This window comes from Dunckerocampus dactyliophorus, chromosome 2 (genome assembly GCF_027744805.1).
Source record: "Dunckerocampus dactyliophorus isolate RoL2022-P2 chromosome 2, RoL_Ddac_1.1, whole genome shotgun sequence".
In the NCBI taxonomy this organism is placed as follows: domain Eukaryota; kingdom Metazoa; phylum Chordata; class Actinopteri; order Syngnathiformes; family Syngnathidae; genus Dunckerocampus; species Dunckerocampus dactyliophorus.
Window position 1 is genome coordinate 28,546,176 of NC_072820.1, and position 25,349 is coordinate 28,571,524.

At 41.2% G+C, this 25,349-nt stretch overlaps 1 protein-coding gene across 5 annotated transcripts in view; it reads left to right on the forward strand.

Moving 5' to 3' along the window:
- LOC129168807 (inactive ubiquitin carboxyl-terminal hydrolase 54-like) overlaps nucleotides 1-25,349 on the forward strand; it is a 75,160-nt gene that overhangs the window by 2,869 nt on the left and 46,942 nt on the right. For all 5 annotated transcript variants that reach the window (XR_008566345.1, XR_008566343.1, XR_008566344.1 and 2 more), the window contains 2 exons: nucleotides 12,026-12,543; nucleotides 16,286-16,378. Coding sequence is in view for 2 of the 5 variants with exons in the window: in XM_054754501.1 (XP_054610476.1) it covers nucleotides 12,400-12,543; nucleotides 16,286-16,378 (237 nt within the window). In the remaining 3 variants the exon portion in view is untranslated. The remainder of the gene's footprint in view (nucleotides 1-12,025; nucleotides 12,544-16,285; nucleotides 16,379-25,349) is intronic.

The window sequence follows — 25,349 nt, forward strand, 5'->3', positions numbered from 1 at the left end:
AGTTGACAGGTTTGGGTTCCTGGCGCAAAATAAGGACATGCATGTGTCTTCTAAAAACATTTACCTAAAAAATACTACTGTTCAATTTAAAGCATTTTTGAGTTGCTGACATTTTTAAATTTCCTCTTAAACCGGGCACTCCTTTTTGTTCTTTTGTTATTAGCTGAGGATTTGAGCACAGCTAAAGGTTTGTTATAAAAAAAAGTTGGGCTTTTTCCACATCTATTTCAAAAAGAGAATGGCCTACTTCATTTTAGAGGCTATTCATAGATATGATTTTTTTTAATGTGCATCTTGCACGAAGCTTTAAAATAAAAAAAAAAACATCCATTGAATAAAACAACTTGACACGCATACAGTATTTGGCTTTGATTTTGTCTAAACTCACTTTGCTTAAACAATATTGGGATATATATTGTATGTCGATACTCAACCTAAGTATATCGGGATATGAGTTTTGGTCCATATTGCCCAGCCCTAGTGTCAGGTATTCTCACTGCCATGATCTCTTGATGGCAAAGAGAAAAAAGCTTTCTCTCTTTGGGTGTGATTGTTAAGCTGCAAACATGCATCATCATCAGTGCATCATTTCCGCTTAGGCTGGACGCAGTAAGACAGTCATTTGAAACTTCTTCAAAGATCCTGAGGGTTATGGAACAAAAAGGTCAAGTGGTACACCCAAAAAAATGTCACCGGAGCCGGAGGACCCCATTGGCTGTCCATCAAGACAAGGGACCATTCTCGGCCCAAATGAATGTCCTGGCAAGAAGTCTTCAAAGGCCTCGAATTTGCACCAAACATGGGACATCGAAATGTGGAGGAAAGTTTTATTCTCTGATGAGAAAAAATGTAACCTTGACAGTCCAGATGGCTTCCAACGTTACTGGCATGACAAGGAGATCCCACCTGAGATGTTTTCTACCCGGCACAGTGGAGGGGGTCCATCATGATCCTTCAATGGAACAATGGAGCTTCAGGTTGCACAGGGGCGTCAAACGGCAACTGGCTATGTGGAGATATTGCAGGGGGTATCCCTCATGACTAAGGGCCCTTGTGACTGACTTTTTCAACAGGACAACGCTGCAGTTCACAATGCCACCTGACAAAGGACATCTTCCAGAGGAATAAGCTCACTCTTTTGGACCATCCTGAGTGTTCTATTGATCTAAATCCAATTGACAACATTTGGGGATGGATGGCAAGGGAAGTTTACAAAAATGGACATCAGTTCCAGGCAGTGGAAGCCCTCCGTGAAGCCATCTTCACCACCTGGAGCAACTTTCCCATTCGCCTCCTAAAAACACTGCATCAAGCATGCCCAATCCCATTTTTCAGCCAATTCATCCTTACTCATTACTGAGTCTTTTTTTTTACAAAATTTTAGTATAGTTTGGGATATCTTTGAGCTTTGGTCTTTAATGCCTGTTTGCAATAAATATCTTACTCAGAAAAAATGTTTGTCTCTCTTCCATTTATTCTTTTTGCATTTTGAAACTCTACTTAGGGCCGCACGGTGGTCGAGTGGTTAGCATGTTGGCCAACACAGTAACAACCTGGGTTCGATTCTCCATTGGGCATTTCTGTGTGGAGTTTGCATGTTCTCCCCGTGTGTGTGTGGGTTTTCTCCGGGTACTCCGGCTTCCTCCCACATTCCAAAAACATGCATGTGAAGTTAACTGCCGAATGGGTATGAATAGGTATGAATGTGAGTGTGAATGTTTGTTTGTCTATATGTTCCCTGCGATTGGCTGTACCCCGCCTGTCGCCCGAAGTCAGCTGGGATAGGCTCCAGCATGCCCCCGCGGTATAGAAAATGGATGGATGGAACTCTGCTTAGAACTTCCTTAAAATTGAAGGAGTGTATATGGCATCTATTATGTTGGACAAGTGCAGAGTTACAGTGTTTATTCAAAAAGTGGATAAAGTGCACAAAAGCGCTTCTTGGAGAAACAAACTCTGTCGAAGACAAACACAGGTCATTAGCGTTAAAGCCACAGACACCACAAAACGACATGTTCCCGTTTGGGCATACGAAAAGCACTTTTAAACTGTCTAAATTGCAGTGTCAAGGCTAGATTTTGGACTACACACTTTCAATACATAAACAAAACATATCGCAAAAGTGTCTGTGCAGCAAACACAGTAAAGCCGCACATGATGCATGAAGTACAACATTCCAGTAAATGCTTGGTGTACATTGCATCACTGTGGATTTAAAATGCTGTCTGAAGCCAATGTGCAGCTTTAGAAGTCAGCAATAAAGCTAAACTGGATGTCTTTCAATGTTTTCTTTTTTTTTTTTTTTACACAAATGTTCCTGTGTTTGTTGCCACTGTGGCTCATCCGGGGGAAAAGTGTCCAGGGAGACATTTTTATATGCTAAAAATATTCTAGCTTTGCGAGGAGCGAGAGAAGATACACTTGATTTGACTTGCTCTGACTGCTGACAGTTATGTTCGCAGTGAAATCGCTTTGCAAAAGAGCTTGAAGTACGACGATGGGTTAAAAAAAAGACTTTAAAAGGTACAAATAGGGCACCTGAGCTGTTTTACGAGTGTCTTTTAGTGTTAGCATAACGGCTTTGTGAATTTACTGTATTTTCTTTTACGGCCTATTAAATGACTGCTATCTGCGCTCATCAGGGACATTGTTTTGATGGAGTGGAGACCCCACTGCAACGCCTTAAAACAACCTCACCTGTTTGGAAATAATCATTTTTACTTGACTTTTACGGGACTTTTATTATTATTTAGTATTTTGGAGTCCTTAATATGGGAAGGAAATGTTCACGCGGGTTTTATGATACTTATCTAATCTAATATTAAACAGAATTAGCAAACAATAACATGGTTTTACACACACAGTACTGTGTGTAGCGCAAACTCACGTAATCTACTTTTTTTTCTCGTTTGGAGTCAGGCTGATTGTTTTAAATCAGGGGTGTCCAATGTGCAATACGGGGCCATTTTTAGCCCGCAACTAGTTTTTTATAGGCCCTCGGCATAATCTAAAAATAGAATGAATTAATTATCAATGACATATATTACACTAATTTGCTTTGTCGCCAATAACACAAAGCTAAGTTGTCAATGTTTTGTTCAGTGCCCTCCATAAGTACAGTATTGGAACAGTGATTTGAATTCCTTTATTTTTGCTGTAGACTGAAAACATTTGGGTTTGAAGCGAAAAGATGAATACGTGACATTTGAATACATGACAGAGTAACATTTCAGCTTTTATTTCCAGGTATTTACATTGAAAAAAGACGTTCTTTTTTTCAATGTCCTAATATTATGAGAAACAAACAAAACAACAAATTTGTAATTTTTGGAAAATTTGTTGACAGAAAAAGCCAAAATCTAGAATTTATGAGAATGAAGTCAAAATTTTATGCGAATGAGTGATGATAGTGATAGTAACACCTGTACCACCTGAACCATGTTGTAGTCAATATGTATGTATGTATGCTTTACACTGTATTCTTTACTTGCGTATCTTGCTTGCTGCTGTAACAAGTGAATTTCCTCGCTGTGGGATAAATAAAGTACAATACAATACATATAATAATAACAATAACTATCTTATCTGCTAGGCTCCAGCATACCCCCGTGTCGCTAATTAGGATAAGCGGCATAGAAAATGGATGGATGGGTGGATGGATATCATCTGCATGATTGTATGGAAGAATAAGTATGGTTATAGTTTAATTTATTTTGAACATGAATACAGTTTACATTGAATTCTTCATGTTACAATTCACAGTTCCAATTGTCCGAAAAGGAGTAGGAAGAAGCAAAGCTTATTTAATCCTACGCCCTCTTCGTGTAACATCAACTGCAATACATAGACTGTATATATGTATACACAGGTATATACAGTATATACATATATCCATCCATCCATTTCCTATACTGCTTCATATATATTTTTAAAAATCTCTTTTTCCTTTTCCTTTTCCTTTTCTTTTTCTTGCTTTTTTTGCTTTCTCCACTGTTGCCATCTTTGGTGTCCTGTGAGTGTCATTGCATGTAGATACATGAGTTCCTCATTTTAGTACTTTGTTGAGTAGGCCCTTGCAACGATGATATCAAGGTCATTGTTATTGAATGTAATCCTTCTAGCTGCATGGTTCTTTCTTGTGGGTTATAACCTCCAGTATGCTTATTGTCATATTATCTTCAATTATCTTTGTATTCAGATCGTTGATGTCTCTGATAACAGGCACTCTTGCTTTTCATAGACAGTGCAAACTATGACGTGCGCACCTGAATTAATTAAAAAACAGTGAATTAGGGAATTAGTGTATGTTGAATACAGGAAGTTAACATATGTATTTGCAATTGATGTAATATGGAGAGAGGGTAGGATTAAATAAGCTCTGCTTCTTCCTATTCCTTTTGTGGAATTTTGAATTGTAACATGAAGCATTCAATGTAAACTGTATGCATGTTCAAAGTAAATTAAACCATATCCATGACCATAACCATGTGAGCAAAAGTATAGGAACCTGTGACTGACAGGTGTGGGGTTTTTTGCCCTGTGTTTCCATTACATTGCTTATTCAATCAATGAATTGCAATCAGATTCACAATTGCTTGTTTTTCACCCGTAAACAGCTGTCTGTTTTTCATGTTGTTTTCACCTGTAAATGCAGTCTACACAGGCAAAACCTATTGTACCCGATCTGAAACTGAACGTAGACATTCAGTGCATTCAGCAACTCGAAGTTTTACGGTGTTACGGAGGCAGTTACACTTCCTGTCCCTCGCTGAATGTGTACCGTGCGGGATCTCGGTACATCTCTGCACCGTACCGAAAAATGGGATCACTAACACATGACGTGTCCGGCCTCGGTGTTCTGGCCTTTGCTCACAATGTGAAAAGAGCGACATAATCCGATCTATTTGCGGCGAGCTGTCAAAGGTGAATCACCGGCTGTGCAAGCTAATTTTTCCCCAGGAGCGTCGTCACGTGCGACCGAGCACCCCCCCCACAACTTTCTTGTTGACATTTCAGCTTTTAGTCTGCATGTAGGAGATTATGAGAGGTTGCGGTTTTAAGGAAGAGCAGATTAAACGATAGCAGAGGATGAGGAAAGGAAAGGATAAGGAACGCACGCTGTCTCATATGACCTTTACCTTCCGCCAGCAGAGTGCCTTTCCGCATGTTTCTTTGTGGTCTGCTGCAAAATCTAAAACATCCATCCCCTATTATCTCCTCATTGAAAATCCTCACGACTCAAGGCATGTAAATAAGGATGCTTATGTAATAGCCTAAATATTAAACACATTCTTGCACCTTTTTTTTTTTTAGCTGTTCTGCGGGTGTGATTGGACGTGTGCATATGTCCTGTGACGCTGCGTCTAAGTATTAGTGTGCATGCATGCGTTCCCTCACGTACGCTTTACGGGAAGCGACCTTGACAACTGCAACAAAAAAAAAAAAAATCATCTGCACGTGTGCCTACTGCATGTTCACACACATTTAGGATGGAAGTTGATGTTAGAGAGGAAGCACAGAAGGGAGGATGAACCCTCCCTATTGTCAACAGGGGCTATTTGAAGTTACACATAACCCACTTACAGGGAACCCACTGTGTGTGCGCGCACGTGAGGTCATGCATGTGACGTTTCTTTTTCGGGGAGGGGGAGAAAAAAAAACAACAGATGAATGAATAAGTCGAGGTCACCACAGGAAACGTGAATGAAGATTCATTTTGACCTTTGCTTTGGAGATGCAGTAAGCGTGTGCAAGTGAGCCGTCGTCCTCGGTGACACCGGTGTCAACGTCCCTGAGCTGCACGGTGACAGAAACACTGACAACAATGCCTGCGCTTGTCACAGTCAAGTAGACTGGGGGAAGCTGGTGGTGGGCGCAGACAGAAAGAAATTGTGCACGAGCGTCATTAAAGTTGCTTGTGGGTGACTAATTGCATCCGTTTTGTGACCAATGAGCATCCATGTTGCTGTCAGGGTGAAATATCCATATGGCTATCCACCCAAAATACCAGGATGGTTATTTAGCGCGAAAAAAGGACAGTTGATTCATTGGAAGCACAACACAGCAGTAGGGGTGTCACGAGAAACCCAACTCACAAGCCGAGACGATGCACAAAATTAGATCCAGGAGAATGAGATGAGAAGATATTTTAACATTAATTTGAAGTAAAACACAATGAAAAAAATCAGTGGACAAATTTAACTGTGTCACAAAACAGTGCAGGTGCATTTCGAAATGTTCATTGTTGTTGGTATAACTGTCTCAATACAGTATTTTCACTGTGGCTATTGATATTATTTTGTTATTTCTATTGTGGACTTATGGCTGCCAGACATTTGCAGATGTAGTCAAATTGTTTGTTTCGGTTCTGTTTCTGTTGTTGTTGTTGCTGCAATTGTTGTTGTTGTTGTCACTCTCTGTACTGTCGTCACCTTTGTCCCCATACTCCCCTCTCCTTTTCTCTTCTTCTCTATCTCCTCCTGCTCCGGTTGCTCCAAATTTACTCCAAAGAGTATTTTACACTTTTCCCTGCCAGAGAAAATTTGTTTAGCTTGTACTGGCATCAAGATCAACAATTCTATTTGCCCTTATTGGCTGGACAGGACAAGGAGATAAAAAAGCAATAAAAAAAGTTAATTGTTCCACAAATTGACGCTAAACAATATTATTATCAGCATTTTTTAAGGTCAAAGAAACCACTAATGTTATAATACGAAATACTAACACTAGGAAAATACTAATTACTAGGCAGCAATAATGTTACATGGATAAGACATAAGACCATGGCCTGGATAAGACCATCCTTATTACATTACCCTACCTTGCACTCGGTATAGCTAGTCACGGATGCAGAGTGAAAAAAGGTTCTCCTACCATTCCGTGTCTTACTTTGTCCTTTTTCCCCACTCCATTTGAAACCCTTTCTTAAGTTCAGAAGAAATAAATTTGAGGCTAACTAGTTAGTTATAATAGCTGTGCAATCCGGTGTAAACAATGAATAACAGGAGTGTAATGGTGACTGTGGAATTGGCATTTGTGACATGTATTTTCTCACAGGCAATTTGTACTGTCTGTCAAACGTTTGCAGCATTTCTTGAAATGCTGGCTTTTCAACTGTATTAAAGAGCAGCATTTCTTTTGTGATGACTTTCTGTGAACGCACACATTTTTGCGCTGTTGCCTTTGAATTTACTTTTCCAACCAAACACCTCAGTGAGTGTTGACTGTGGGGATGAAGGCTTAAAAATTGTTGAGTTAATTTTCATTTATCATGTGATTAATTACCAGAAGGTTGCCTACAGCCAAAGCTGTTAATGCCAATGTTTTTCGACCTGGCACTAATTAGAGAGCCAGGCTGTTATACGCTTTTATAGACCATGCACCCGCAGATTAGATGAGACACTGGAGTTAATGGAATAGAGGCGTTAATTGGAACATTTACGGTATTGTATCATTATTGGCATCAGATATTGACTTTGTCGCTGTCTGATGTCCGGTCAACACATCAGGGGATGACGTCATTTTCTAATTTGCGTAACTTGCCATGACTCGTTAAAAACGTGAGAAAAAAAAGGGTTGGAAATACAAATGAACTTTCTTCTGTCACTTATTTATTAATTTAGTTTTAGTCACAAATATTTTAGCGGCTTTTCAGCAGGACCCGCCGCTCGTTGAGAAGAGCGATGCATTCTTTTATGTATCCTGTGAAAAAGCAAGGCATTTTGCCGTATTTGCAGCAGTTTCCGTCGTAGCGGCTGTGACAATTTAGAGGAAACAGATGCCTTTCCTCAACGCTCCCAGCCCTACCCTCGTCGGCTCCCATCGATCCGCCGGTAATCATCGGCTGTCATCCCGACGGAGCGAGATGCCAGATGATTCCATTAAAGTCAACTCTGTACCTTGAGCCCTGGACTGGCCTTCTGCTCACTCTGTTTTTCAACTGCTACACCCACATGGCTCCACTCACCTATCCGTCGCGGTGCGCCGTTTGCTCAGTCCTTATCGCAAAAATCCACAAACTGGATCAACGTATCTCCATACTGTGCAGAATCCATGAGGCTGTACTTCAAATGGACACATTGTTGTCCGTCCTCCCTCTCCACAGACCGAAGCAACCAGCCACGCTGACTCTCCTGCTGTCTCTGCCGAAAGTGTATCCCCACCAGTGTCAGACGTCATTCCCAATCTGGCAATTACTACTGCTGCTGCCATTCCACTGATCTACAACACCGACCGCACCTGGATCAAATAGGGGGCTAAACCCAAGTCCCTGGCCACCTCCACACCAAACAAATTGCCAACTTGACCCCAAGCTTCTCACCGCTTGGCCATCCCGACTTTCACACTGGCTCCGCGGTGCTCCCCTGCTTCCTCCTCCTATGCTCCTCCAGCTGCTGCGTCACTGCCCCTTGAATCTCCATTGACCACTCTGATAGTTGGAGACTCCATGATGCGAAACATCCGCTTTTTTAATGCTGTAACGCACTGTTTTCGAGGAGCCAACTCTTACGGAATATTCAGCCATATCCTCTCCCTCCACACGTGGCTCCTGTCCGCCACCTACACCCTTCAGATGCTCCTTTCACCATCCAGCTGGTCATTTCTTTCAGATGTCACTGTCCACCGACCTGCCTCAATCAATAAAAGCAAACTCATTACCATAATATGCAGCGACCCAACCACTTATCTACCATACTTTCCATTATAAACTTCAGACCACATAAAAACCGTTGTCATGTGAACCTGTCCAATCTTCAATCCTTTCCCCGACCTCTCAGCCAACCGTGTCACTGAGTCACCTCAAACTTTCACTTGTTATCAACAAGAAAGACATCAAAACCACCTCCATCCCACCCCCTGCTTCCTAGTCCTTTAAAAACCTAGTTATTAAACTCTCCGGCCCCACCCCCCAGCCATTGCTATCTTTTATCGCCTGTCCAAGCCTAATCCGTCTTTCCTCTCTGATTTTCTAACTCAGCTCTGTGCCATCTCACCATCCATTCTTCTTGGCCTTCATTTTGACCTGGTATCACTGTCAACAACATATCCAGCACCAAACTTCACCTGTCTGACCACCTTGCTATCATCATAAATGTTGACATTCCCTTTCCCATCCCAAAAGAAAAACGCCTGATCTCATTTTGTAATCTTAAATCCATCTCTGTTTCGCACTTTGCATCCCATCTCATCACCATTTTGTCTGCCTCTCCTTCCCCCATATCTGACAACACTGCTGACCTGGTCGACTTCTACAATAACACTCGCTCCTCCTGTCTCAATGAACTAGCACCCATCAAAACCAGAACTGTTACTTTCAGACGCTCGGCCCCCAGGTTCACTCCCACATATGTCAGATGGAAGCAAGGCAACTGGTACACCTCCACAAAAAAAACGGTCTCACTGCCCACCTCAAAACCTACACTGACTTCATCCACCAGTACAAAATTGCCTTAAACTTTGGTCCGTCCTCCTACTTTTCACACCCCATCCATACTGGCCCCAATGACCCCAAGACCCTGTTCTCCACCATTAACAAGCTCCTGAGACCCAATGACAATATCACCTCATCTTTCACTGTCAGTAAATTGACTCCTTCCTCTCCTTCCAAACCAAAAAAGCAAATATCTATAGCGCTTTGGCCAATCCTCCCACTCTCCCTCTCCGATAACACAAGTCCTCTCCGAGTTCACGCCGATCACTCAGTCTGACATCTCATCCATCCTGAAAGGCACAAACAATTCAACCTTCATATTTGATCCCACCTCATTAAAGCCTGTCTCCTCAACAATTCCCCTCTCACCACATCAATTGTCCCCCAACATATCCCTCACCATTGGAAAAGTTTGGACCAGTAGAATAAGGTACTCCAGTATTGGAGTACCTTATTCTACCGGTTCCTTCTGGGTGCCAGTGCACGGTCGGAGTATTTGATTGACTCATGCCTTGACTCGGTGTGGCTTCCAGGAACTCTGCAGCATCAATACACATCATCATCACTCGCTGGCCTCATGTGTCTCTACATGTGTGTGTGTGCGCGCATTAATATCACATGGTTCGGCTTTGCCTCCCGCGTGCCTGCTCGCTTGGCCTATTTCCATGGTAACTAGCTGACGACACACACACACACACCAATACACAGATAGAGGCCGTATATAAGAGCACTTGCCAGAGTGATCGTGCTGGGTTTTTGGAGGCTGTAGGGTGCAGTCAGAAAAAGAATGTGTGATCGCACTCTCTACACCCACTCGGCGGGGCACACACTCACACACAAACAGTCACTGTATGCTGAAACAGAAGCTCGGAATACTGCTGGGGAGAGGCAAAAATGGCAAACGGCTGCCAAATCCCTCCATAAATCCTGGTGGCAAGTTGGATTTGTGTTTTTATGCATTGATGTTCCGTTGTATACATAGATATATAGATAGATTAGCTTTACCACAAAGCCTCACAGACCAGTGGCCTCTCTCCAAAGAAAAAGTGGGTCTGTGCCACCAAAGCAAGGCAGGCGGGGCCAGGGGAAACGTTGCCAAAAGCCGCAAACGCACTGTGGCTGCACTAGCTCGCAGTCCCGAGGTGTTATGCAATTTTGTGTACGTACACCAACACACAGTGGCAGATATTGTCGCTAAGTAGTGATTATGAAATGATTTTGGTGCACTGGTGCCATGTCACACCGACCCATGGCGACCTCAGAGGGAAAGTAAACAGATTTATTGCCGCCATCTGAAGAAAATCACGTACAGTATGTCGACCTTTTAATATAAAGCTCTACAGTACAGTTAGAACACCTTTAATTACGTTGTGCTTTGAGCTAGCATCTAAGTTGGCCACCAGAATTGTTATTCTACTTCTGCAACAGCCTGTTTTACAGACCTTGATTCATCAATTTCGGACAATGAATGCAGCATTTTAAGCTGATGACTGACAATACAATGCATGTCTCATTTGTTTGATTGGTGAAACCGGAAGGGTGGAGTGCCATGAGATCCGGCCCCAAGTGGAGAAGTTCAAGTACCTAAAGGTCTTGTTCACGAGTGAGGGAAGGATGGATCGCGACATCGACAGGTGGATTGGTGTGGCGTCTGCAGCGATGCGGACTCCTGTTTCGATGCCTTTCTATTGAGCAGATGAGACTGATGTATTTTTTAGACACAAATTTGTTGAACGAGACCAAGGGCTGGCATCCCTTAGCATCAAATGGGCCAATTCCACCAAAGTAAATCCCACTCGGAGCCACAAAACCTATTTGACTACTAAATTGAAGGTAATGACATATATAGTTTCCTTGTCACGTTCTTTTCTGTCTTCCTGTTCCTCCTGGTGGAGGAGGTGGAGTGCCGAGCCACACCTGTTGCCACCTGGCAATTAGTCACGTTTCTTCAGCCTTCTTCGTTGTTTTCGGATCAACATTCGCAATAGTAGTGTTGTAACACATTGATTAGTTCCAGTACCACTCTCCATCTCACTTTAGTTGCCATTGTTCACTAGCGACAAAGGAAGCTAACAAGCGAACAGCTTGATGTTCTCTCACTAAGTTGACTCACCAGGAAACACTGCCCCTGGCACTTCGGCCAAGAATTGCATCGCGCATGCTCAACTCTGACGCAGAACTTTGAAAGACCCATGACAAAGTAGTGACTATACAGAAGCATAAACCAGCTTGCGCCACAGAAAAAGGATAAAAGAGCTGCGGGTTGCAGACACCTGAACTAGACTGAACCTTAATTAATAGTGCTTGCAGCCAGGTCGTGCACTCCTTGTTAGCCACCACCAATTCAATATGCCAATCGGCAATCAATTTCGCACAATCACCAGAATTCTTAAGGCTTAATGGATTGTCCTTTCCTGGTAAATGTACCTTGTATGTTGTCTTTTTGTAAGATACTTAACGTTAAAACTGTTGTTGACAAAGGTAAATGGACATACTTTTTGCTACAAAGGTGAGTGTCTGTCAGTGTTTACCTGAAAAACGCAGGCAGGGTTTGACCTTTGTGCGCTGACACAGCTTGGTCCTTGTGTCTCCCAGGTCCAACGAGGAGGACATGAGAGGACATGGGAGCGTCTGGCTGGCCCAAAAAACATTTATCAGACCGGATTGGCCAAAGGACAACTTGCCAAAGGACGAGTGACAAACAAACGCCAACAGTGGCTCTGGCAGCGAGTGCACAGATTCTAAAGGAGTAAAACCACCGCTGGACAGGGGCCGGCTTGTATGGGGGCCAAATCCCCGTCCAAGACACAGCGCGTCTCCTCGATCCTCCATCCTCATCCCTCCTCCGTCCCTGCTTTTCTCTCATTTGCCCTCTTTCACTCTCATGGGAGTGACATAGACACCGCTGCTCTGTCCGCTGCTCCGCCCCTTCCCCGTCTTGCCGAGGGAATGGGAGCATTCAGGTAGGGATGTCGTGGAAGAGGAACTACTTTGCTTCCGGTGGCGGGGTGCAGGGGCTGGCGACCTCGAGAACCATGACCTCCATCGCGCCGAGCAAAGGCCTGAGCAATGAGCCGGGACAGAACAGCTGCTTTCTGAACAGCGCTCTGCAGGTCAGTGACGCACACCCCAAATATTAAGACACAGATGTGACGTTTGAGTTTATGCTGCACATAAGATGTGCGCGTTTTCACATATTTTGACGCCAATAAATGGGAAGACTTACTACAAGATTGTAGAGTGTGCCTGTAGGAATTTTTTATCCATTTGTGAGGTCAGACGTTGGATCTGTGTAAATTCCAGTTCATCTCGAAGCTGTTTGATGGGGTTCTTTCACACGAAAACCATGCAAGCAGGCCTTTCAGGGCCATGCTTTGCAAAGTTGTGAGCATACAATTGTACAAATGGATGAAAAATGAAGATTCAGGGGCAACTAAGGACCCTAGTCCAACCACCTGTTATCTATTGATGAATGAATAGATTAATAGATATGATAGAGTGTATAATTTGCCTCTTCTGCACAGAAATCCTGAAAAAAAAAGCTGCATCCAAGCCCTAACAGAGATCCAGTAATAGGCCTCCTGCAAAGGGGGAAGAGTGTAGCAACTTAAGGGGACAGCAGGGCTACATTTTTGTCTCTCAAAGAACAATCTACTCTGTGTCCCATTTATTCTAATTATTGGACTTCAATGTAATTTTACAAAAAGATGCAAGAATGTGCCCAAATTGTAGAGTCAAGGCAGAATATTTCAAGGTACCACGTACAGTCAAAATAGGCTGTGCTGTCCCAAATCAGTGGTTCTCAACTGGTGGGTCGGGACCCAAAGGTGGGTCACAGATCCATCCTGGGTCGATCGCAGACAGCTATAACTGAAGTTACAAGTGAAGTATCTGGTTTTGTGTTTTTTTCATATTTCATTAACACTTCATGCATTACAGTGGTGCCTTAGTTCATGTCATTAATCTGTTGCAGAAGGTCCAACTCTAAACCAAAACAGACTCTAACCAAAGCAAATTTTCCGATAGAAAATAATGTAAATTCACTTAATCTGTTGCAGACACCAAAATGTTAATACAAAACACATTTTATAGACAGTAATTCTAGTTTTACATGCACAAAATAATGCAAACATAATTACAAATGACAAATTAATGGACAACTGAACATTTAACATCACTTTTACCTAGATTAGCAAAGGGGTAGTTGTGAGGAGATTATGTTTGGAGGGCAATCCCTTTTTTTAAACGGTTTCTGTACTCATGTCACAAACAAATCTATGCAAAGAGGTCTGTTAAAGGCTTTTCAATATGCACAGTTTTGCCACAAACATGACAAATGAAATGGAGAAGTGAACATTTAACATCATTTTACCTGTGGTGGACACCCTTGGACAAAAAAACAACAACGATATAACGGCAATTTGTTCAACAAAAAAACAAAGTGCTGCTATCAAATTAGACTAATGTAAAATCCAAAAAGGGCGCCTCAAATGCACCGCTACCTATATGCAAACAATGCGGTCGGTGCGTACCAAAACGTGCCTCTATGTTTTATTCACATGAAAAAAAGCACTCGACAAGGCGTAAATAAGTCGTTTGGGAGTGTGGTCATGTCGTTTGTTGTTTACTTACCTCTCTTTAAGCCGTAAAATTCGGAGGTCTTGCACCCTTGACTTGGTACAGTGTATTTCCTTTTTCTTTTGTGCAGTCAATGTGTTTGTTATGTCATGTGTCATCTGTCTCTCTCTGGCAGCAGAAAACTCTGATATATGACATAAACAAACGCTGTTGCCGTAAAAATGGTGCCCGTGGCCCACAATGCATTGCACAATCATATGCAAGTATTGCAAGATTTTGTGTGATCCAAGATGACTGCATAAACAAATCGGATGGTATTGTGGACACTAAATTAATGGGCAATTGCAAGCCAAAGCAAAATTTTTATCAAAAATGTTGAATGTTAACCGAATAACGCGCTAACCAGGGCAGACGTTAACCAAGGTACCACTGTGTTTGCATGCATGGAGTTATCATGTTCTTCCTCATTTCCTTGCCAAAATGCCTTAATAAATTTCTCTAAAATGCACTTTGGAAATATAATTATGTATTCATGTTTCAAAAGATGATAGGCAATTTTTAAAAAACCCAAACATTTCTAAAAAATAAAAAAGACTAATAATACTGTAAAAAATAAAATAAATAAAAACATAAATGGCAAGAAATAATAATAAATGCAAATTTAAAAGTGGAATAAATAATTTAAATAAATAAATATAAATTACTCAAGTGTAAAAAATAAAAATTACTTAAATAAAAGCATAGAAATAATAGAAACAATAAAAAAATTTAGTGACTTAAATAAAAGCGTAAAAAATAATATAATAAAAACAAAAATGACTTAAAGTGTAAAAACAAAAAATTACCTCAATAAATGTGTAAAAAATAAAATAAATATGACTTCAATGAAAGTGGCTCGCGACTTAATGACCATTGCAAATTGTGGGTCCCAGCCTGAGACCATGGCAAACCTTGGGCTTTAATAATAGCACCATCATGTGGAGTCAGAAAAATAATAGCACAGACAATACAGGAGGGGTACGTGTTTTGACAAATTTTCACCCTTTTGTGTGCAGCGGTTCAGGAGTAGAAATGCTACACCTGTTACAACACCTGTTGACAGCACACTGTACTGCCTCCTTTTGTTTGGACCAGATACAAGTTACAGCGCCCCAAGTGGACATTCCATACATGACAAGTTAAAGCACCATCGTGCATGCATGCACACACGCACGCACGCGTTTAACTGATAATTAAACGTGACAGCGAGATAAGCTCCATATTAATGAGTGTTTACATGTTCTGCTCTGGTTTTGGCACGGTTTGAGAGAGAGGGTGTTTGTGTTTGCGGAGATGCTTACTCTGTATCCCTGCTACTGCATCTCTGTGCTATACACACACACACACCTCTCAAGACGTCCAGCTGGCATGTACACACACCTACACTCACAAACACTGACTCTTCAGATGAGGAGATGGAGGACACACTAAGCTCTGGATGGGGCAGAAGCTTAGTGGCCAAAGATTGAGAGGTCAGAGATGATGGAGAAGTAGAAGAGATATAGGGATGAGGAAGATCTAAAAAAAAAAAGTGCGCAATAGTAAAAGACAGATTAAAGGGTAAAAACGTGACAGGAGGGGAAGGAAAGACAAAGAATGTGCAGTTAAAAAATGAAGTACCTGCTGTGAGAGCTGTTCCTAATATTTTGCCCTGAGAAATTATTCCCCCCATACGATGCAGTGCACCACTGCAAACTCTGACCGCATTAACAAACGCATATCTGTACATTATGGCGCTTATATATGCTAATACAATCAATGGAGATTACAGTAACTAGGCGAGCTTCACACAGTAAATTAGTGAGGCTGATGTTGCCATGGCGATGCTGCACCTGCACTTTAGTGCACAGCGTTACAGAGTTATTAGAGGAATGCATTGATTGCTGTCCGGCTCGCAGACGTGAGATTTTGCTTCAATTTAAAAAAAAAAGGAAAAAAAAAATCCGCTTCCCGATTTGGGTTGTTTGCTAGCTCGTTATTGTGACTTTTTGTTACAAATCAGGCGGTTAATAGCCCAGCCGCCAATCGGAACAAATGATCCTCCCTCAAGTGCTTTCAGCGGCTCGCTCTGTCTGCTTGCTATTTTTGACAACGAGGTGCGCACCTGGGCAGACAACGTGTGGGAAAGCATGTTGTGTTTCCATGGCTACCCGGGTGGCAGCATCAAGCCACTTTGGATGCTTTGTTTGATTTTGTCTTCCTTCTTCGCCATCTTACGTTATCGCTGTTGTGTCTCAGGTTTTGTGGCATCTGGACATCTTCCGCAGAAGCTTTCGCCAGCTGACCACGCACAAATGCATGGAGGACTCATGCATCTTCTGCGCACTGAAGGTAAAAACATTTCAGCGGCCTGAGGCGGCTGCATTAATGCGTTTTTTTTTTCCCATAATGCACTGAAGCGCACAGAGATGAGTGATGATGATGGACAGTGACTGTGGCTATTGATTCTTCTGGTAAACCCAGTTGTTTACTCGTGTTCATACAGTAAATGAACTCAAAGTCATCATTCCACAGAACATAACTACAATACGATTACAGTATATTCCTGAAAAAGTGGATGACATAATAGAAAAAGCTTTTTGATTCTGAGGGAGACAGAATTGATCATATTAAAGTGTAAGTTGCATGAAAAAATGTGTAGTAGATATTCACATATATATATATTCATATATATATATATATATATATATATATATATATATATATATACACACACATACGCACGCACGCACGCACGCACACACACACACACACACACACACATTCCTGATCAAAATATTAAGACCAGTTGAAAAATTGCTAGAATTTGCATTTTGCACATTTGGATCTTAATGAGGTTTTAAATAGAGCTACAATATGCAAAAACAAGAAGGGGGAGTGAGACAAAAAGCATTTTGGTTTGGTTTGGTTTGGTTTGGTTTAGTTTATTTGAACATGAAGGTTACAATGGAATACATCTCATGAATCAGTTTTTCACAGTTCCACATGTCCAAAAGGAGTAGGAAGAAGCAAAGCTTATTTAATCCTACCCCCCCATACATTCCACATCTTGTACAGTACATGTTGTTCACTTCCTGCATTCCATGTCATATTTCAGTGTAATAATAAATAATAAAAAACAAAAACAAGCATGGCAGAACAATTAGTATAATGATCAATACTCTTCTGCCTTGTATTTAGCAAACAACTGCTTGGATTGTATTTTGAATTTGCTCATCTCGGTACATTGTTTGAGTTACTTACTCAATCCGTTCCATAATTTAATTCCGCATACTGAAATGCTGTGCGTTGTTCTCGCATATACGTGTTTTAAGTTTAATCTCTAAGATCATATTTCTCCTCTCTTATAGAGAAATACTGTATGGCGTTTTTGGGTAACAAGTTATTGTTAACTTTATGCATTATTTTAGCAGTTTTAGCTGTTTGAAAGTGTACAAAATCAGCACATTTTAGTACATTTACTTTGAAAAAGTAATTTATTGAAAACAACAATTAAACTGAAATATGCTGTTCATCAGCTGATCAAAAGTTTAAGACCATTGCTCAAAAAAGAACAAAAACTCTCCAAACCAGAACAAAACATGTTCTCAGTAGGACTCAGTAATGAGTAGCTCCACCGTTCTTGTTAATCACTTCAAAAATGGGTTTGGGCATGCATTAAATGGCTAACATTGTAATCAATATGTTGAAGCTAGTCAGAGATCCTCTATATAACAGGATCACTATGCTGTTTTTTAGGACCTGCTGCAAAAACACTAGTCAAAGGTCCTCTATACAACAGGAGCACTCTGCTATTTTTGAAGGACATACTACAAAAATGCTAGTCAAAGATCCTCTATACAACAGGAGCGCTCTGCTGTTTATAAAGGACCTACTACAAAACGCTAGTCAAAGATTCCTTAAATGACAGGAGTGCTCTGCTGATTTTGAAGACCTAAAAGAAATGTAGTCCGCAATTTGTTCCTCATTAATCACACAAAAAGTAAGTATAGTAATAATAATAATAATAACTAAAGAAGAAAGCTGAATGGTTGACACTCTTATGCATCCGCCACCATCTTCCACCACACCAGACCCAGTAGGCCCGCTTTTTTCAGTAGATGTTTGAAGCTTCCATGCAGGCTGTTTTCACACATAACCCTTACCCCTTCCCTGATCTGCACATTCTCATGGAACCACATTCCAATGCCCTTGTGAACAGCAAATCTGGCAGGTAATGGCTGCGTTTACAAAACAAAGGTAGGTAATTATAGGCTATTGAGTTGTTAATTTTAAACTCTGGGCATGTTCGCAGGAGTAAGACAACCCTGGGATTTCTAGTGTGAAGGGCATACGGCCAAAACACGTGTCAAAGATCCTGTAAATGACAGGAGTGCCCAGCTGCTTTTAAGGACTTGTTGCAAAATGGCTAGTCAAAGACAACAGGAATATTTTGCTGTATTTGAGGATACTAAAACGCCAGTCAAAGATCTTTTATAAGACAAGAGTACTCTTACTCTACTGTTTTTAAAGAACTGCACTCAGGGACCCGGTTTGATGTCCCTTATATGCTGGATTTGGCCCAATGAGCCACCAGTTGAATATACCTGTGGATATTTCACACCTTTTCCACAACATTAGGTACACCTGCACAATTCAATAACATATTGGCTGCTTTGTTTGGCCAAATGTTAGGATTGTACTGTAAACGTAGAAGAAGACAATGTGTGGCACCAGCATTGACCAACGTGTCTGAGTGGAGGCGGAGTGCCATGACTAATGTGCTGTAGTGCAGCAGCAACACACTGTTGGAGTCTCCGGTCCAGCACTCCTCTGTAATTAATTGGCCTGACTGAAAGCGCTGAGCTAGCACAGCCCACGCTGCAACCACACACGCACACACACACACACACACACACACACACACACACACACACACACACACACAGACACACATACGTACACGCGCCTACACATCACGTCCCTGCACTTTGATTTGCCGCAGCAACACACTGTGTGTGTGTATGTGTGTGTGTGTGAGAGTCACTCGTGGGTGTTTGGAGCTGAGGTATTGTCACCATGCTCGTTCGGTCCTGTCGGTTTCAGTTAACCCATCCTGTTGCCGTCCCACAGATTTGTGTGCTTCCCTGTGGCGTGTGTCAGGTTTAAATGTGAAGCAAATACACTTTAAATAAATGCCACATATTAACAATCAAATATATTGATCATAATAATAATTTTCTAATAGTAGGAGGCTTTTTTTAAAACCTATGAAATTAGTGAGTAAATAACTAGCATTTAGGATTTTAATAGCCAAAAAAATAGTTTAAGTTTGTATTTCTACATCTATTTCTATAAATTCTATTTCACAGGCTCCTAAGCACACACTACAACCTGATCTGAGGGGATTTATGAAAATTATTGATTTCACACGTGCAATTTGGATCAGATCCGGAATAAACTTTGGTGTTTGGTGTTTCAAGGTATAATTTGGGATTATTTTAAATTTACTGAATATTTTTGTTTCATTAATCAATATGTATCAGTAATTCATTCTAGAATTCTGTAATTAATCCATCTAATTATCCCCAAATTGTTAGATTAAAACATTTCAAAAAGGAAGTTTCAAACATCCAAGTCATGCTAATGCAATGGGCTGTAAGTAGCAAACGTAGGTCGTCAGTAGCAAATATAGATAGTCAGTAGTAAACAGGTAGTCAGTAGTAGTAAACATAGGTAGTAAGTAGCAAACATAGGTAGTAAGTAGTAAACATAGGTATTAAGGAGGGAATGTAGGTATTAAGTAGCAAACGTAGGTAGTAAGAAGTAAACATAGGTCTTAGCAAACATAGGTTTTAAGGAGCAAACATAGGTAGTAAGGAGCAAACATAAGTAGTAAGTAGTAAATGTAGGTAGTAGTAGTGAACATGGGTAGTCAGTAGGTAACGTAGTTTGTAAGCAGCAAACCTAGGTAGTCAGTAGTAAACATAGGTAGCAAGATTTTTTATGTGCATCTTGCATGAAGCTTTAAAGTTTAAAAAAACATCCTCAGGTTAAGTATTTATTTTAATATTTTAATAAATCATTGCATCGCAAGCCTCTGAATCGTAATCGCATCAAATCGTGAGGTGGCCAGAGATTCCCACCCCTAGTGGCTACCCCCACGGCTGGGAGACTACTTTGACAAATGCGGCTCTGTGGTGAAGAACATTAGTTCAGTCTAACCGCTGTTGCCACTTGGACGCATTTCACTGCAGCACACAACACTACACATCTGTGGCAACTCCTAGAAGTAAATCACAACGATGCATGTCCTTACTTTGACAGTCTTACTAATTAAACGTCCTTATTTTAATTTGGTAGTCTTGTGCTTCTTTGCGTTGAATTGTATTTTGGAATTATTTTCATGTACAGTATATATTATGTGTATATCAGTATCTGCCCCAAAAATCCGATATCGGTTGGGCTCTAGTAGGTAGTACGTAGCAATCGTAGGTAGTCAGTAGTAAACATAAGTAGTTAGTAGCAAACATAGGTAGTAAGTAGTAAACATAGATAGTAAATAGTAAACATAGGTAGTGAGTAGTAAACATAGGTAGTGAGTAGTAAACATAGGTAGCGGCTTGTGGCTATCCCGCTGGAAATTGCTGCAACACTTCATCTCTTTCCAAACCTCAGGAGGAAAGAGAAGAAGAATGGGAAGAGATGAGAGGCGGGAGAAAGATGAATGAATGTGGGAGTTGCTGTAGATGGCTGCAAACTTCCCAATTAGATGGCCGTGTGCAAGTACACACACACGCGCACTCCCACACACACACACACACACACTCCTCCCCATCCTTCCTGTTCTCCTCCTCATACCTTCCTCTCTCTGCAGGGTATATTCTCCCTCCATTCTCCTTGGTGCATTGCTGCAGTCATAACGTACACACACACGCACACCCACACACAGTCAGCATGTCTACCTTACCTTTCCCAATGCCAGCCCTCAGCTGTTTTATAACAGCGTCTTCCTGCGTGACCGCCGCCATCTTTGTCGGCTGGCTCCCAAATATCAAAATGTGACTTCTGGAACCAGAAACAGGTAAACTAGAAACGTAGCAAACAAAGTACATTTAATTTTGGTTAAACTTGTAAATATGTGTCATGGGGCAAACAAGAGATGCTTTAAGTGCATTACTTACAAAAGTTAAAGGGCAGATTTGTGAGTATTTTCATTGTGGAAACCCCATTTTAACCTCAGACACTAGAAGTGAATAGGACTGTTGACACTGCCGCAAATGAATGGTAGTATGCCATGGCGCAGAAAGTCTGCAATGATGGTGAGCTAGAGAGGTGGGCAGGGCTAGACGGACAACAGTGTACAGTGTATTCACTCGCTCTGAGCCGAGTATAAAATAAAGTTATACGCTGTGCATACACTTTGATGAAATGGATGAGTGTTGTTTACTGAACAAAATAAATATATATGTATATTAGGGCTGTCAAAGTTAACGCGTTATTAATACGTTATTACGAAGTTATAAGTTAAATTATTACGACCCTCGGCCTCCAGTATATATATATATATATATACACTCAAACCTGTCTTAGCGGCCACCTTTATAGAAAGGCCACCTGCCTATAGCAGCCACTGAAAAATCCCCCCCAGCAAATTTACATGTTATAGACCCTGTGTATAGCAGTCACCTGTCCAACGCGGCCAGCGGCCACCCATTTTGTCTCCCTTGGCCAATATCTGACTGCATATAGTGGCCAAATTACCGACTCAAGTAGAAGCTTCATGCACGAAAAAGTAGCTAGCATGCATGCGGCAGCGGGAGCAAAACTGAGTTCGGTTGTACTTAATTGAAGTATTTTAGAATGTACTCACGTTATTTTTCATCAATCCTCATCCACAAATCCATCAAAGTCCTCATCTTCTGTATTCGACACAAACAAAGCCGTCTTCTTTTCCATTCGCTACTAGTCTGTTAACTTGTCAGTGTTATTCAGCTCCGAAGCAAACTTCTCCTGTTGCTTCTGCCAACTTTATTTATTGAACGCGGCCACCAGACAGCAGCTCAGAACACACACACATCTCTCAGCATCGTCTCTCCTTCCAGCTTGCCCACAAGGCAAAGGTTAAACAAGCCCCACTACATAGCTGTCCAGGCAATGCCTGTAACAAGTGACACCGTTTATTTCCTGGTGTGCACTGGTCAATACTGTAATGCCGCTTGTTGTGGGGAAGGAGAGACTCACGTCGCCGATGCACTTTAATGGCTTTATTAACAGCGGAGAACACTGCAGGACTTTACATCCACGCCAACATAAACACACTTCCCAACTCTCTCCAAACTCACAGCTAGCACTGAGCCTAGCTCTCCTGCTCGGGACGACCACCGTCACTTCCTGTCACTTCCTGTCACTTCCTGATGACACTCTGCCGTATAAAAAGTAAAATATTAAAAACAAGAGTAAGACATTACTAGCACAGCTTTGTTCTGTGGGTCGTGGATAATAACAAGCCTAGTAGATTCAAGATTCAAGAGTTTTATTGTCATATGCATAGTAAAACGGACAGTTATACTAAGCAATGAAATTCTTATTCTGTTCATTCTCCCAAGAAAAGAAAGAAAACACAAGAAAAAGAATAAGAACATCAGTAGTGCTGTACAACTTTTATCCACAGTCCCACAGTGCCCTCTCCTGGTCAACATTATTATTATTCCCCCCCCCTTTTTTTTTTCCTCTTCTGGTCAACATTCAAACTGGACGCCAACCTGTCTATAGAGGCCACCTGTCTATAGCGGCCACTTTTGCAGACTCCCTCTGGTGGCCGCTATAGACAAGTTTGACTGTATATCCTGGTTGGGGGGGGTAGATGTTGTGCAGGTTCAAACATGGTAGTAGCGAAGCCATTGTTCAGTGGTTGATGACCACTGGCCTAAATCATCATCATCACCGACTTGTCATGAATTAAAATAATCACCCAGAGAATGGCACATACCTGCCTTTGTTTTTGTGGAACTTGAAAAATGGCAAAAAAATGGCAAAAATGGCATTTGGTCCCTGGTCGGACATCCGTGGCGAGGAACATAGGGGCCATTTTAGTAATAGGGTTGGGTTTCTCTGCGCACTGTGCATTCATGTGTATGTGATGAAGACGCTCGTAGTAATGCCGCTCTTCTTCTTCGAACTAGATGCTAGTATCACAAGTTGTGATAGAAGTACAGCGATCGTGTTTTGAGGTGCATATGACTTAACATTTGATCAAATTTAAGTAAGGTTGATCAAATATGGAATTATCACAGCTTCTGCTTGGACATTACACCGCCACAGCTGTTGAACTCCCATGAAAAAAAGCACTCGCCGAGTGACGAGAACGCCGAGGCAGGTTGAACTCCAAGGTGTATAGTGTGTGTAGAGCACTTAATGTGCACTTCCAATCTTGCCTGCACTTTGATATTACGGGCATTATCATTCATAGTAGCAATGCCATTGTTCACAGTCTGATGGGCTTCTGGTTGCCCTGTTCTTGCGAGACAGCTTTTCTCTAAACAAGAAATCTCGTCATGTTTGAATCTCATGAGATCTCACGACACCCCTGGTTATTAATTGTGAACTACCTTACAAATGAATGTTAGGCTACAAAAATACTTTCAGCTAGCTAGCGATCCACCAGCATATTAGTTCTTTTTAGTTATGGTTCAAAATAGCTGCGATTTCTTTGCCTGTTTCAAAATAGACAACAAAAAAATGGGTCATCATTTTTTTCCCCTTCGTCAGAACAAATTCGCCCATGCTTTTATCTTTCCCTTTAGGTTCTTAAGTGGTTGGAAAGTGCACCTGGAAGTGCACCTTAGCTACCTTTGCTAAGTCCTTTAAAGGTCCCATATTGTAGTATTTTTCCAACCATTTGTAATCATTTGCAGACACAATAGTTTATTGGAAGTGTGTTGTCCAAAATGTCGCCCGACAGTAAACACGTCACTTTGTGTGTTTGTAGTTTTAATGCTAATGAGCTGTGTTTGTGAGTGCGTGTCTACCAGAAGCACTGTTGTTTACTTGATTCACTTTTTACATATACGCTGTAACTGCACCAACACAATAGGTGCCATATGTCACATACAAAAATGTAACATTAAGCAGCTGGAGAAGAGAACACAATCATTCGCAACACTGGCGTAGCAATGTGCTAACATTACGCTCACATTTGAACAGCGACATCATGCTAGGTCAGCCTGCTAGCGGACGAAAAACAACATGATAAAACGTCTGTAGCTGACGGACAGATAGCTGGCAGAGCTTTGTTTTGCGGAGCCTGCTTCTTTACAAAGCTGGACTGCATATACACTGTAACTGAGGTTTTTCTCTACATGACGTCACGAAAAGCTGCAACTTCCAAAGCCCGTGTTTGAGAGCCTCTTCCTTCAAAAGTACATCCAACAAGTGAAAAAGATTATAGGTTTTTCTCATAAATAGGCTCTAGAGCAGTGGGTGGTTTATATATATATATATATTTTAAATTGGCCTGTGGCACAGTCTAAAAATATGATTAAAAAAAAAATATATACAGCAAAAATGGAAAAAATCAGCAGTAATTTTACAAGAATAAAGTGAAAATATTATCTAACAAGAAAATTTGTAATTTAATGATATAATATGAGGAAAAATAACCTCATTTTAGTAGCATAATGTTGAAATATTAGAAGAAAAAAGAAGAAAAACGCGGTTGTCATAATATTATGAGAAACAAAAAAACAATGAATAAAGTTGTGGTTTTTGGAAAATTAAATTGTGGAAAAAGTCATAATGTTACAAGAAAAAATTCACAATATTTTGGGGATAAAGTCATAATTCTGAATTGAAATACTGAAAATATATAAAAGATATATATATGTATGTTTATATACTTCTTAGCATGTTTACATGGGCTGCTTTACAATCAGTATGGGGCCCCCAACCAGCACAAACCAGGGCCACCACAGCCAGCAGTACCCCCAACTATATTCATGTATAATTATGTTAGGATACTAAACAAACAAATAACGGAGCAAAAAGAAAGCCATCTGAAAACTAAATTCACATTATTTGCCCCTCTCTCTCTCCCACACTACTATGCACTGTTCCATGATGACGAAACACCGAGCAGCCAGGAATTTAATGTGTGCCAGTTCAGTAGGTGGCGGTAATGCGCCTTTTAGTTGGTTTGCCAACCGCCATTAAACATCGAAGAGAAGAAGTCGTGAGTTTGTGAGAAGCTTAGCTACTTAGAATGAAGCGAGCTTTCCAGAGGGGGTCCGAGAAGAGGAAACGGCGAGAGGATGCCAAAAAATAT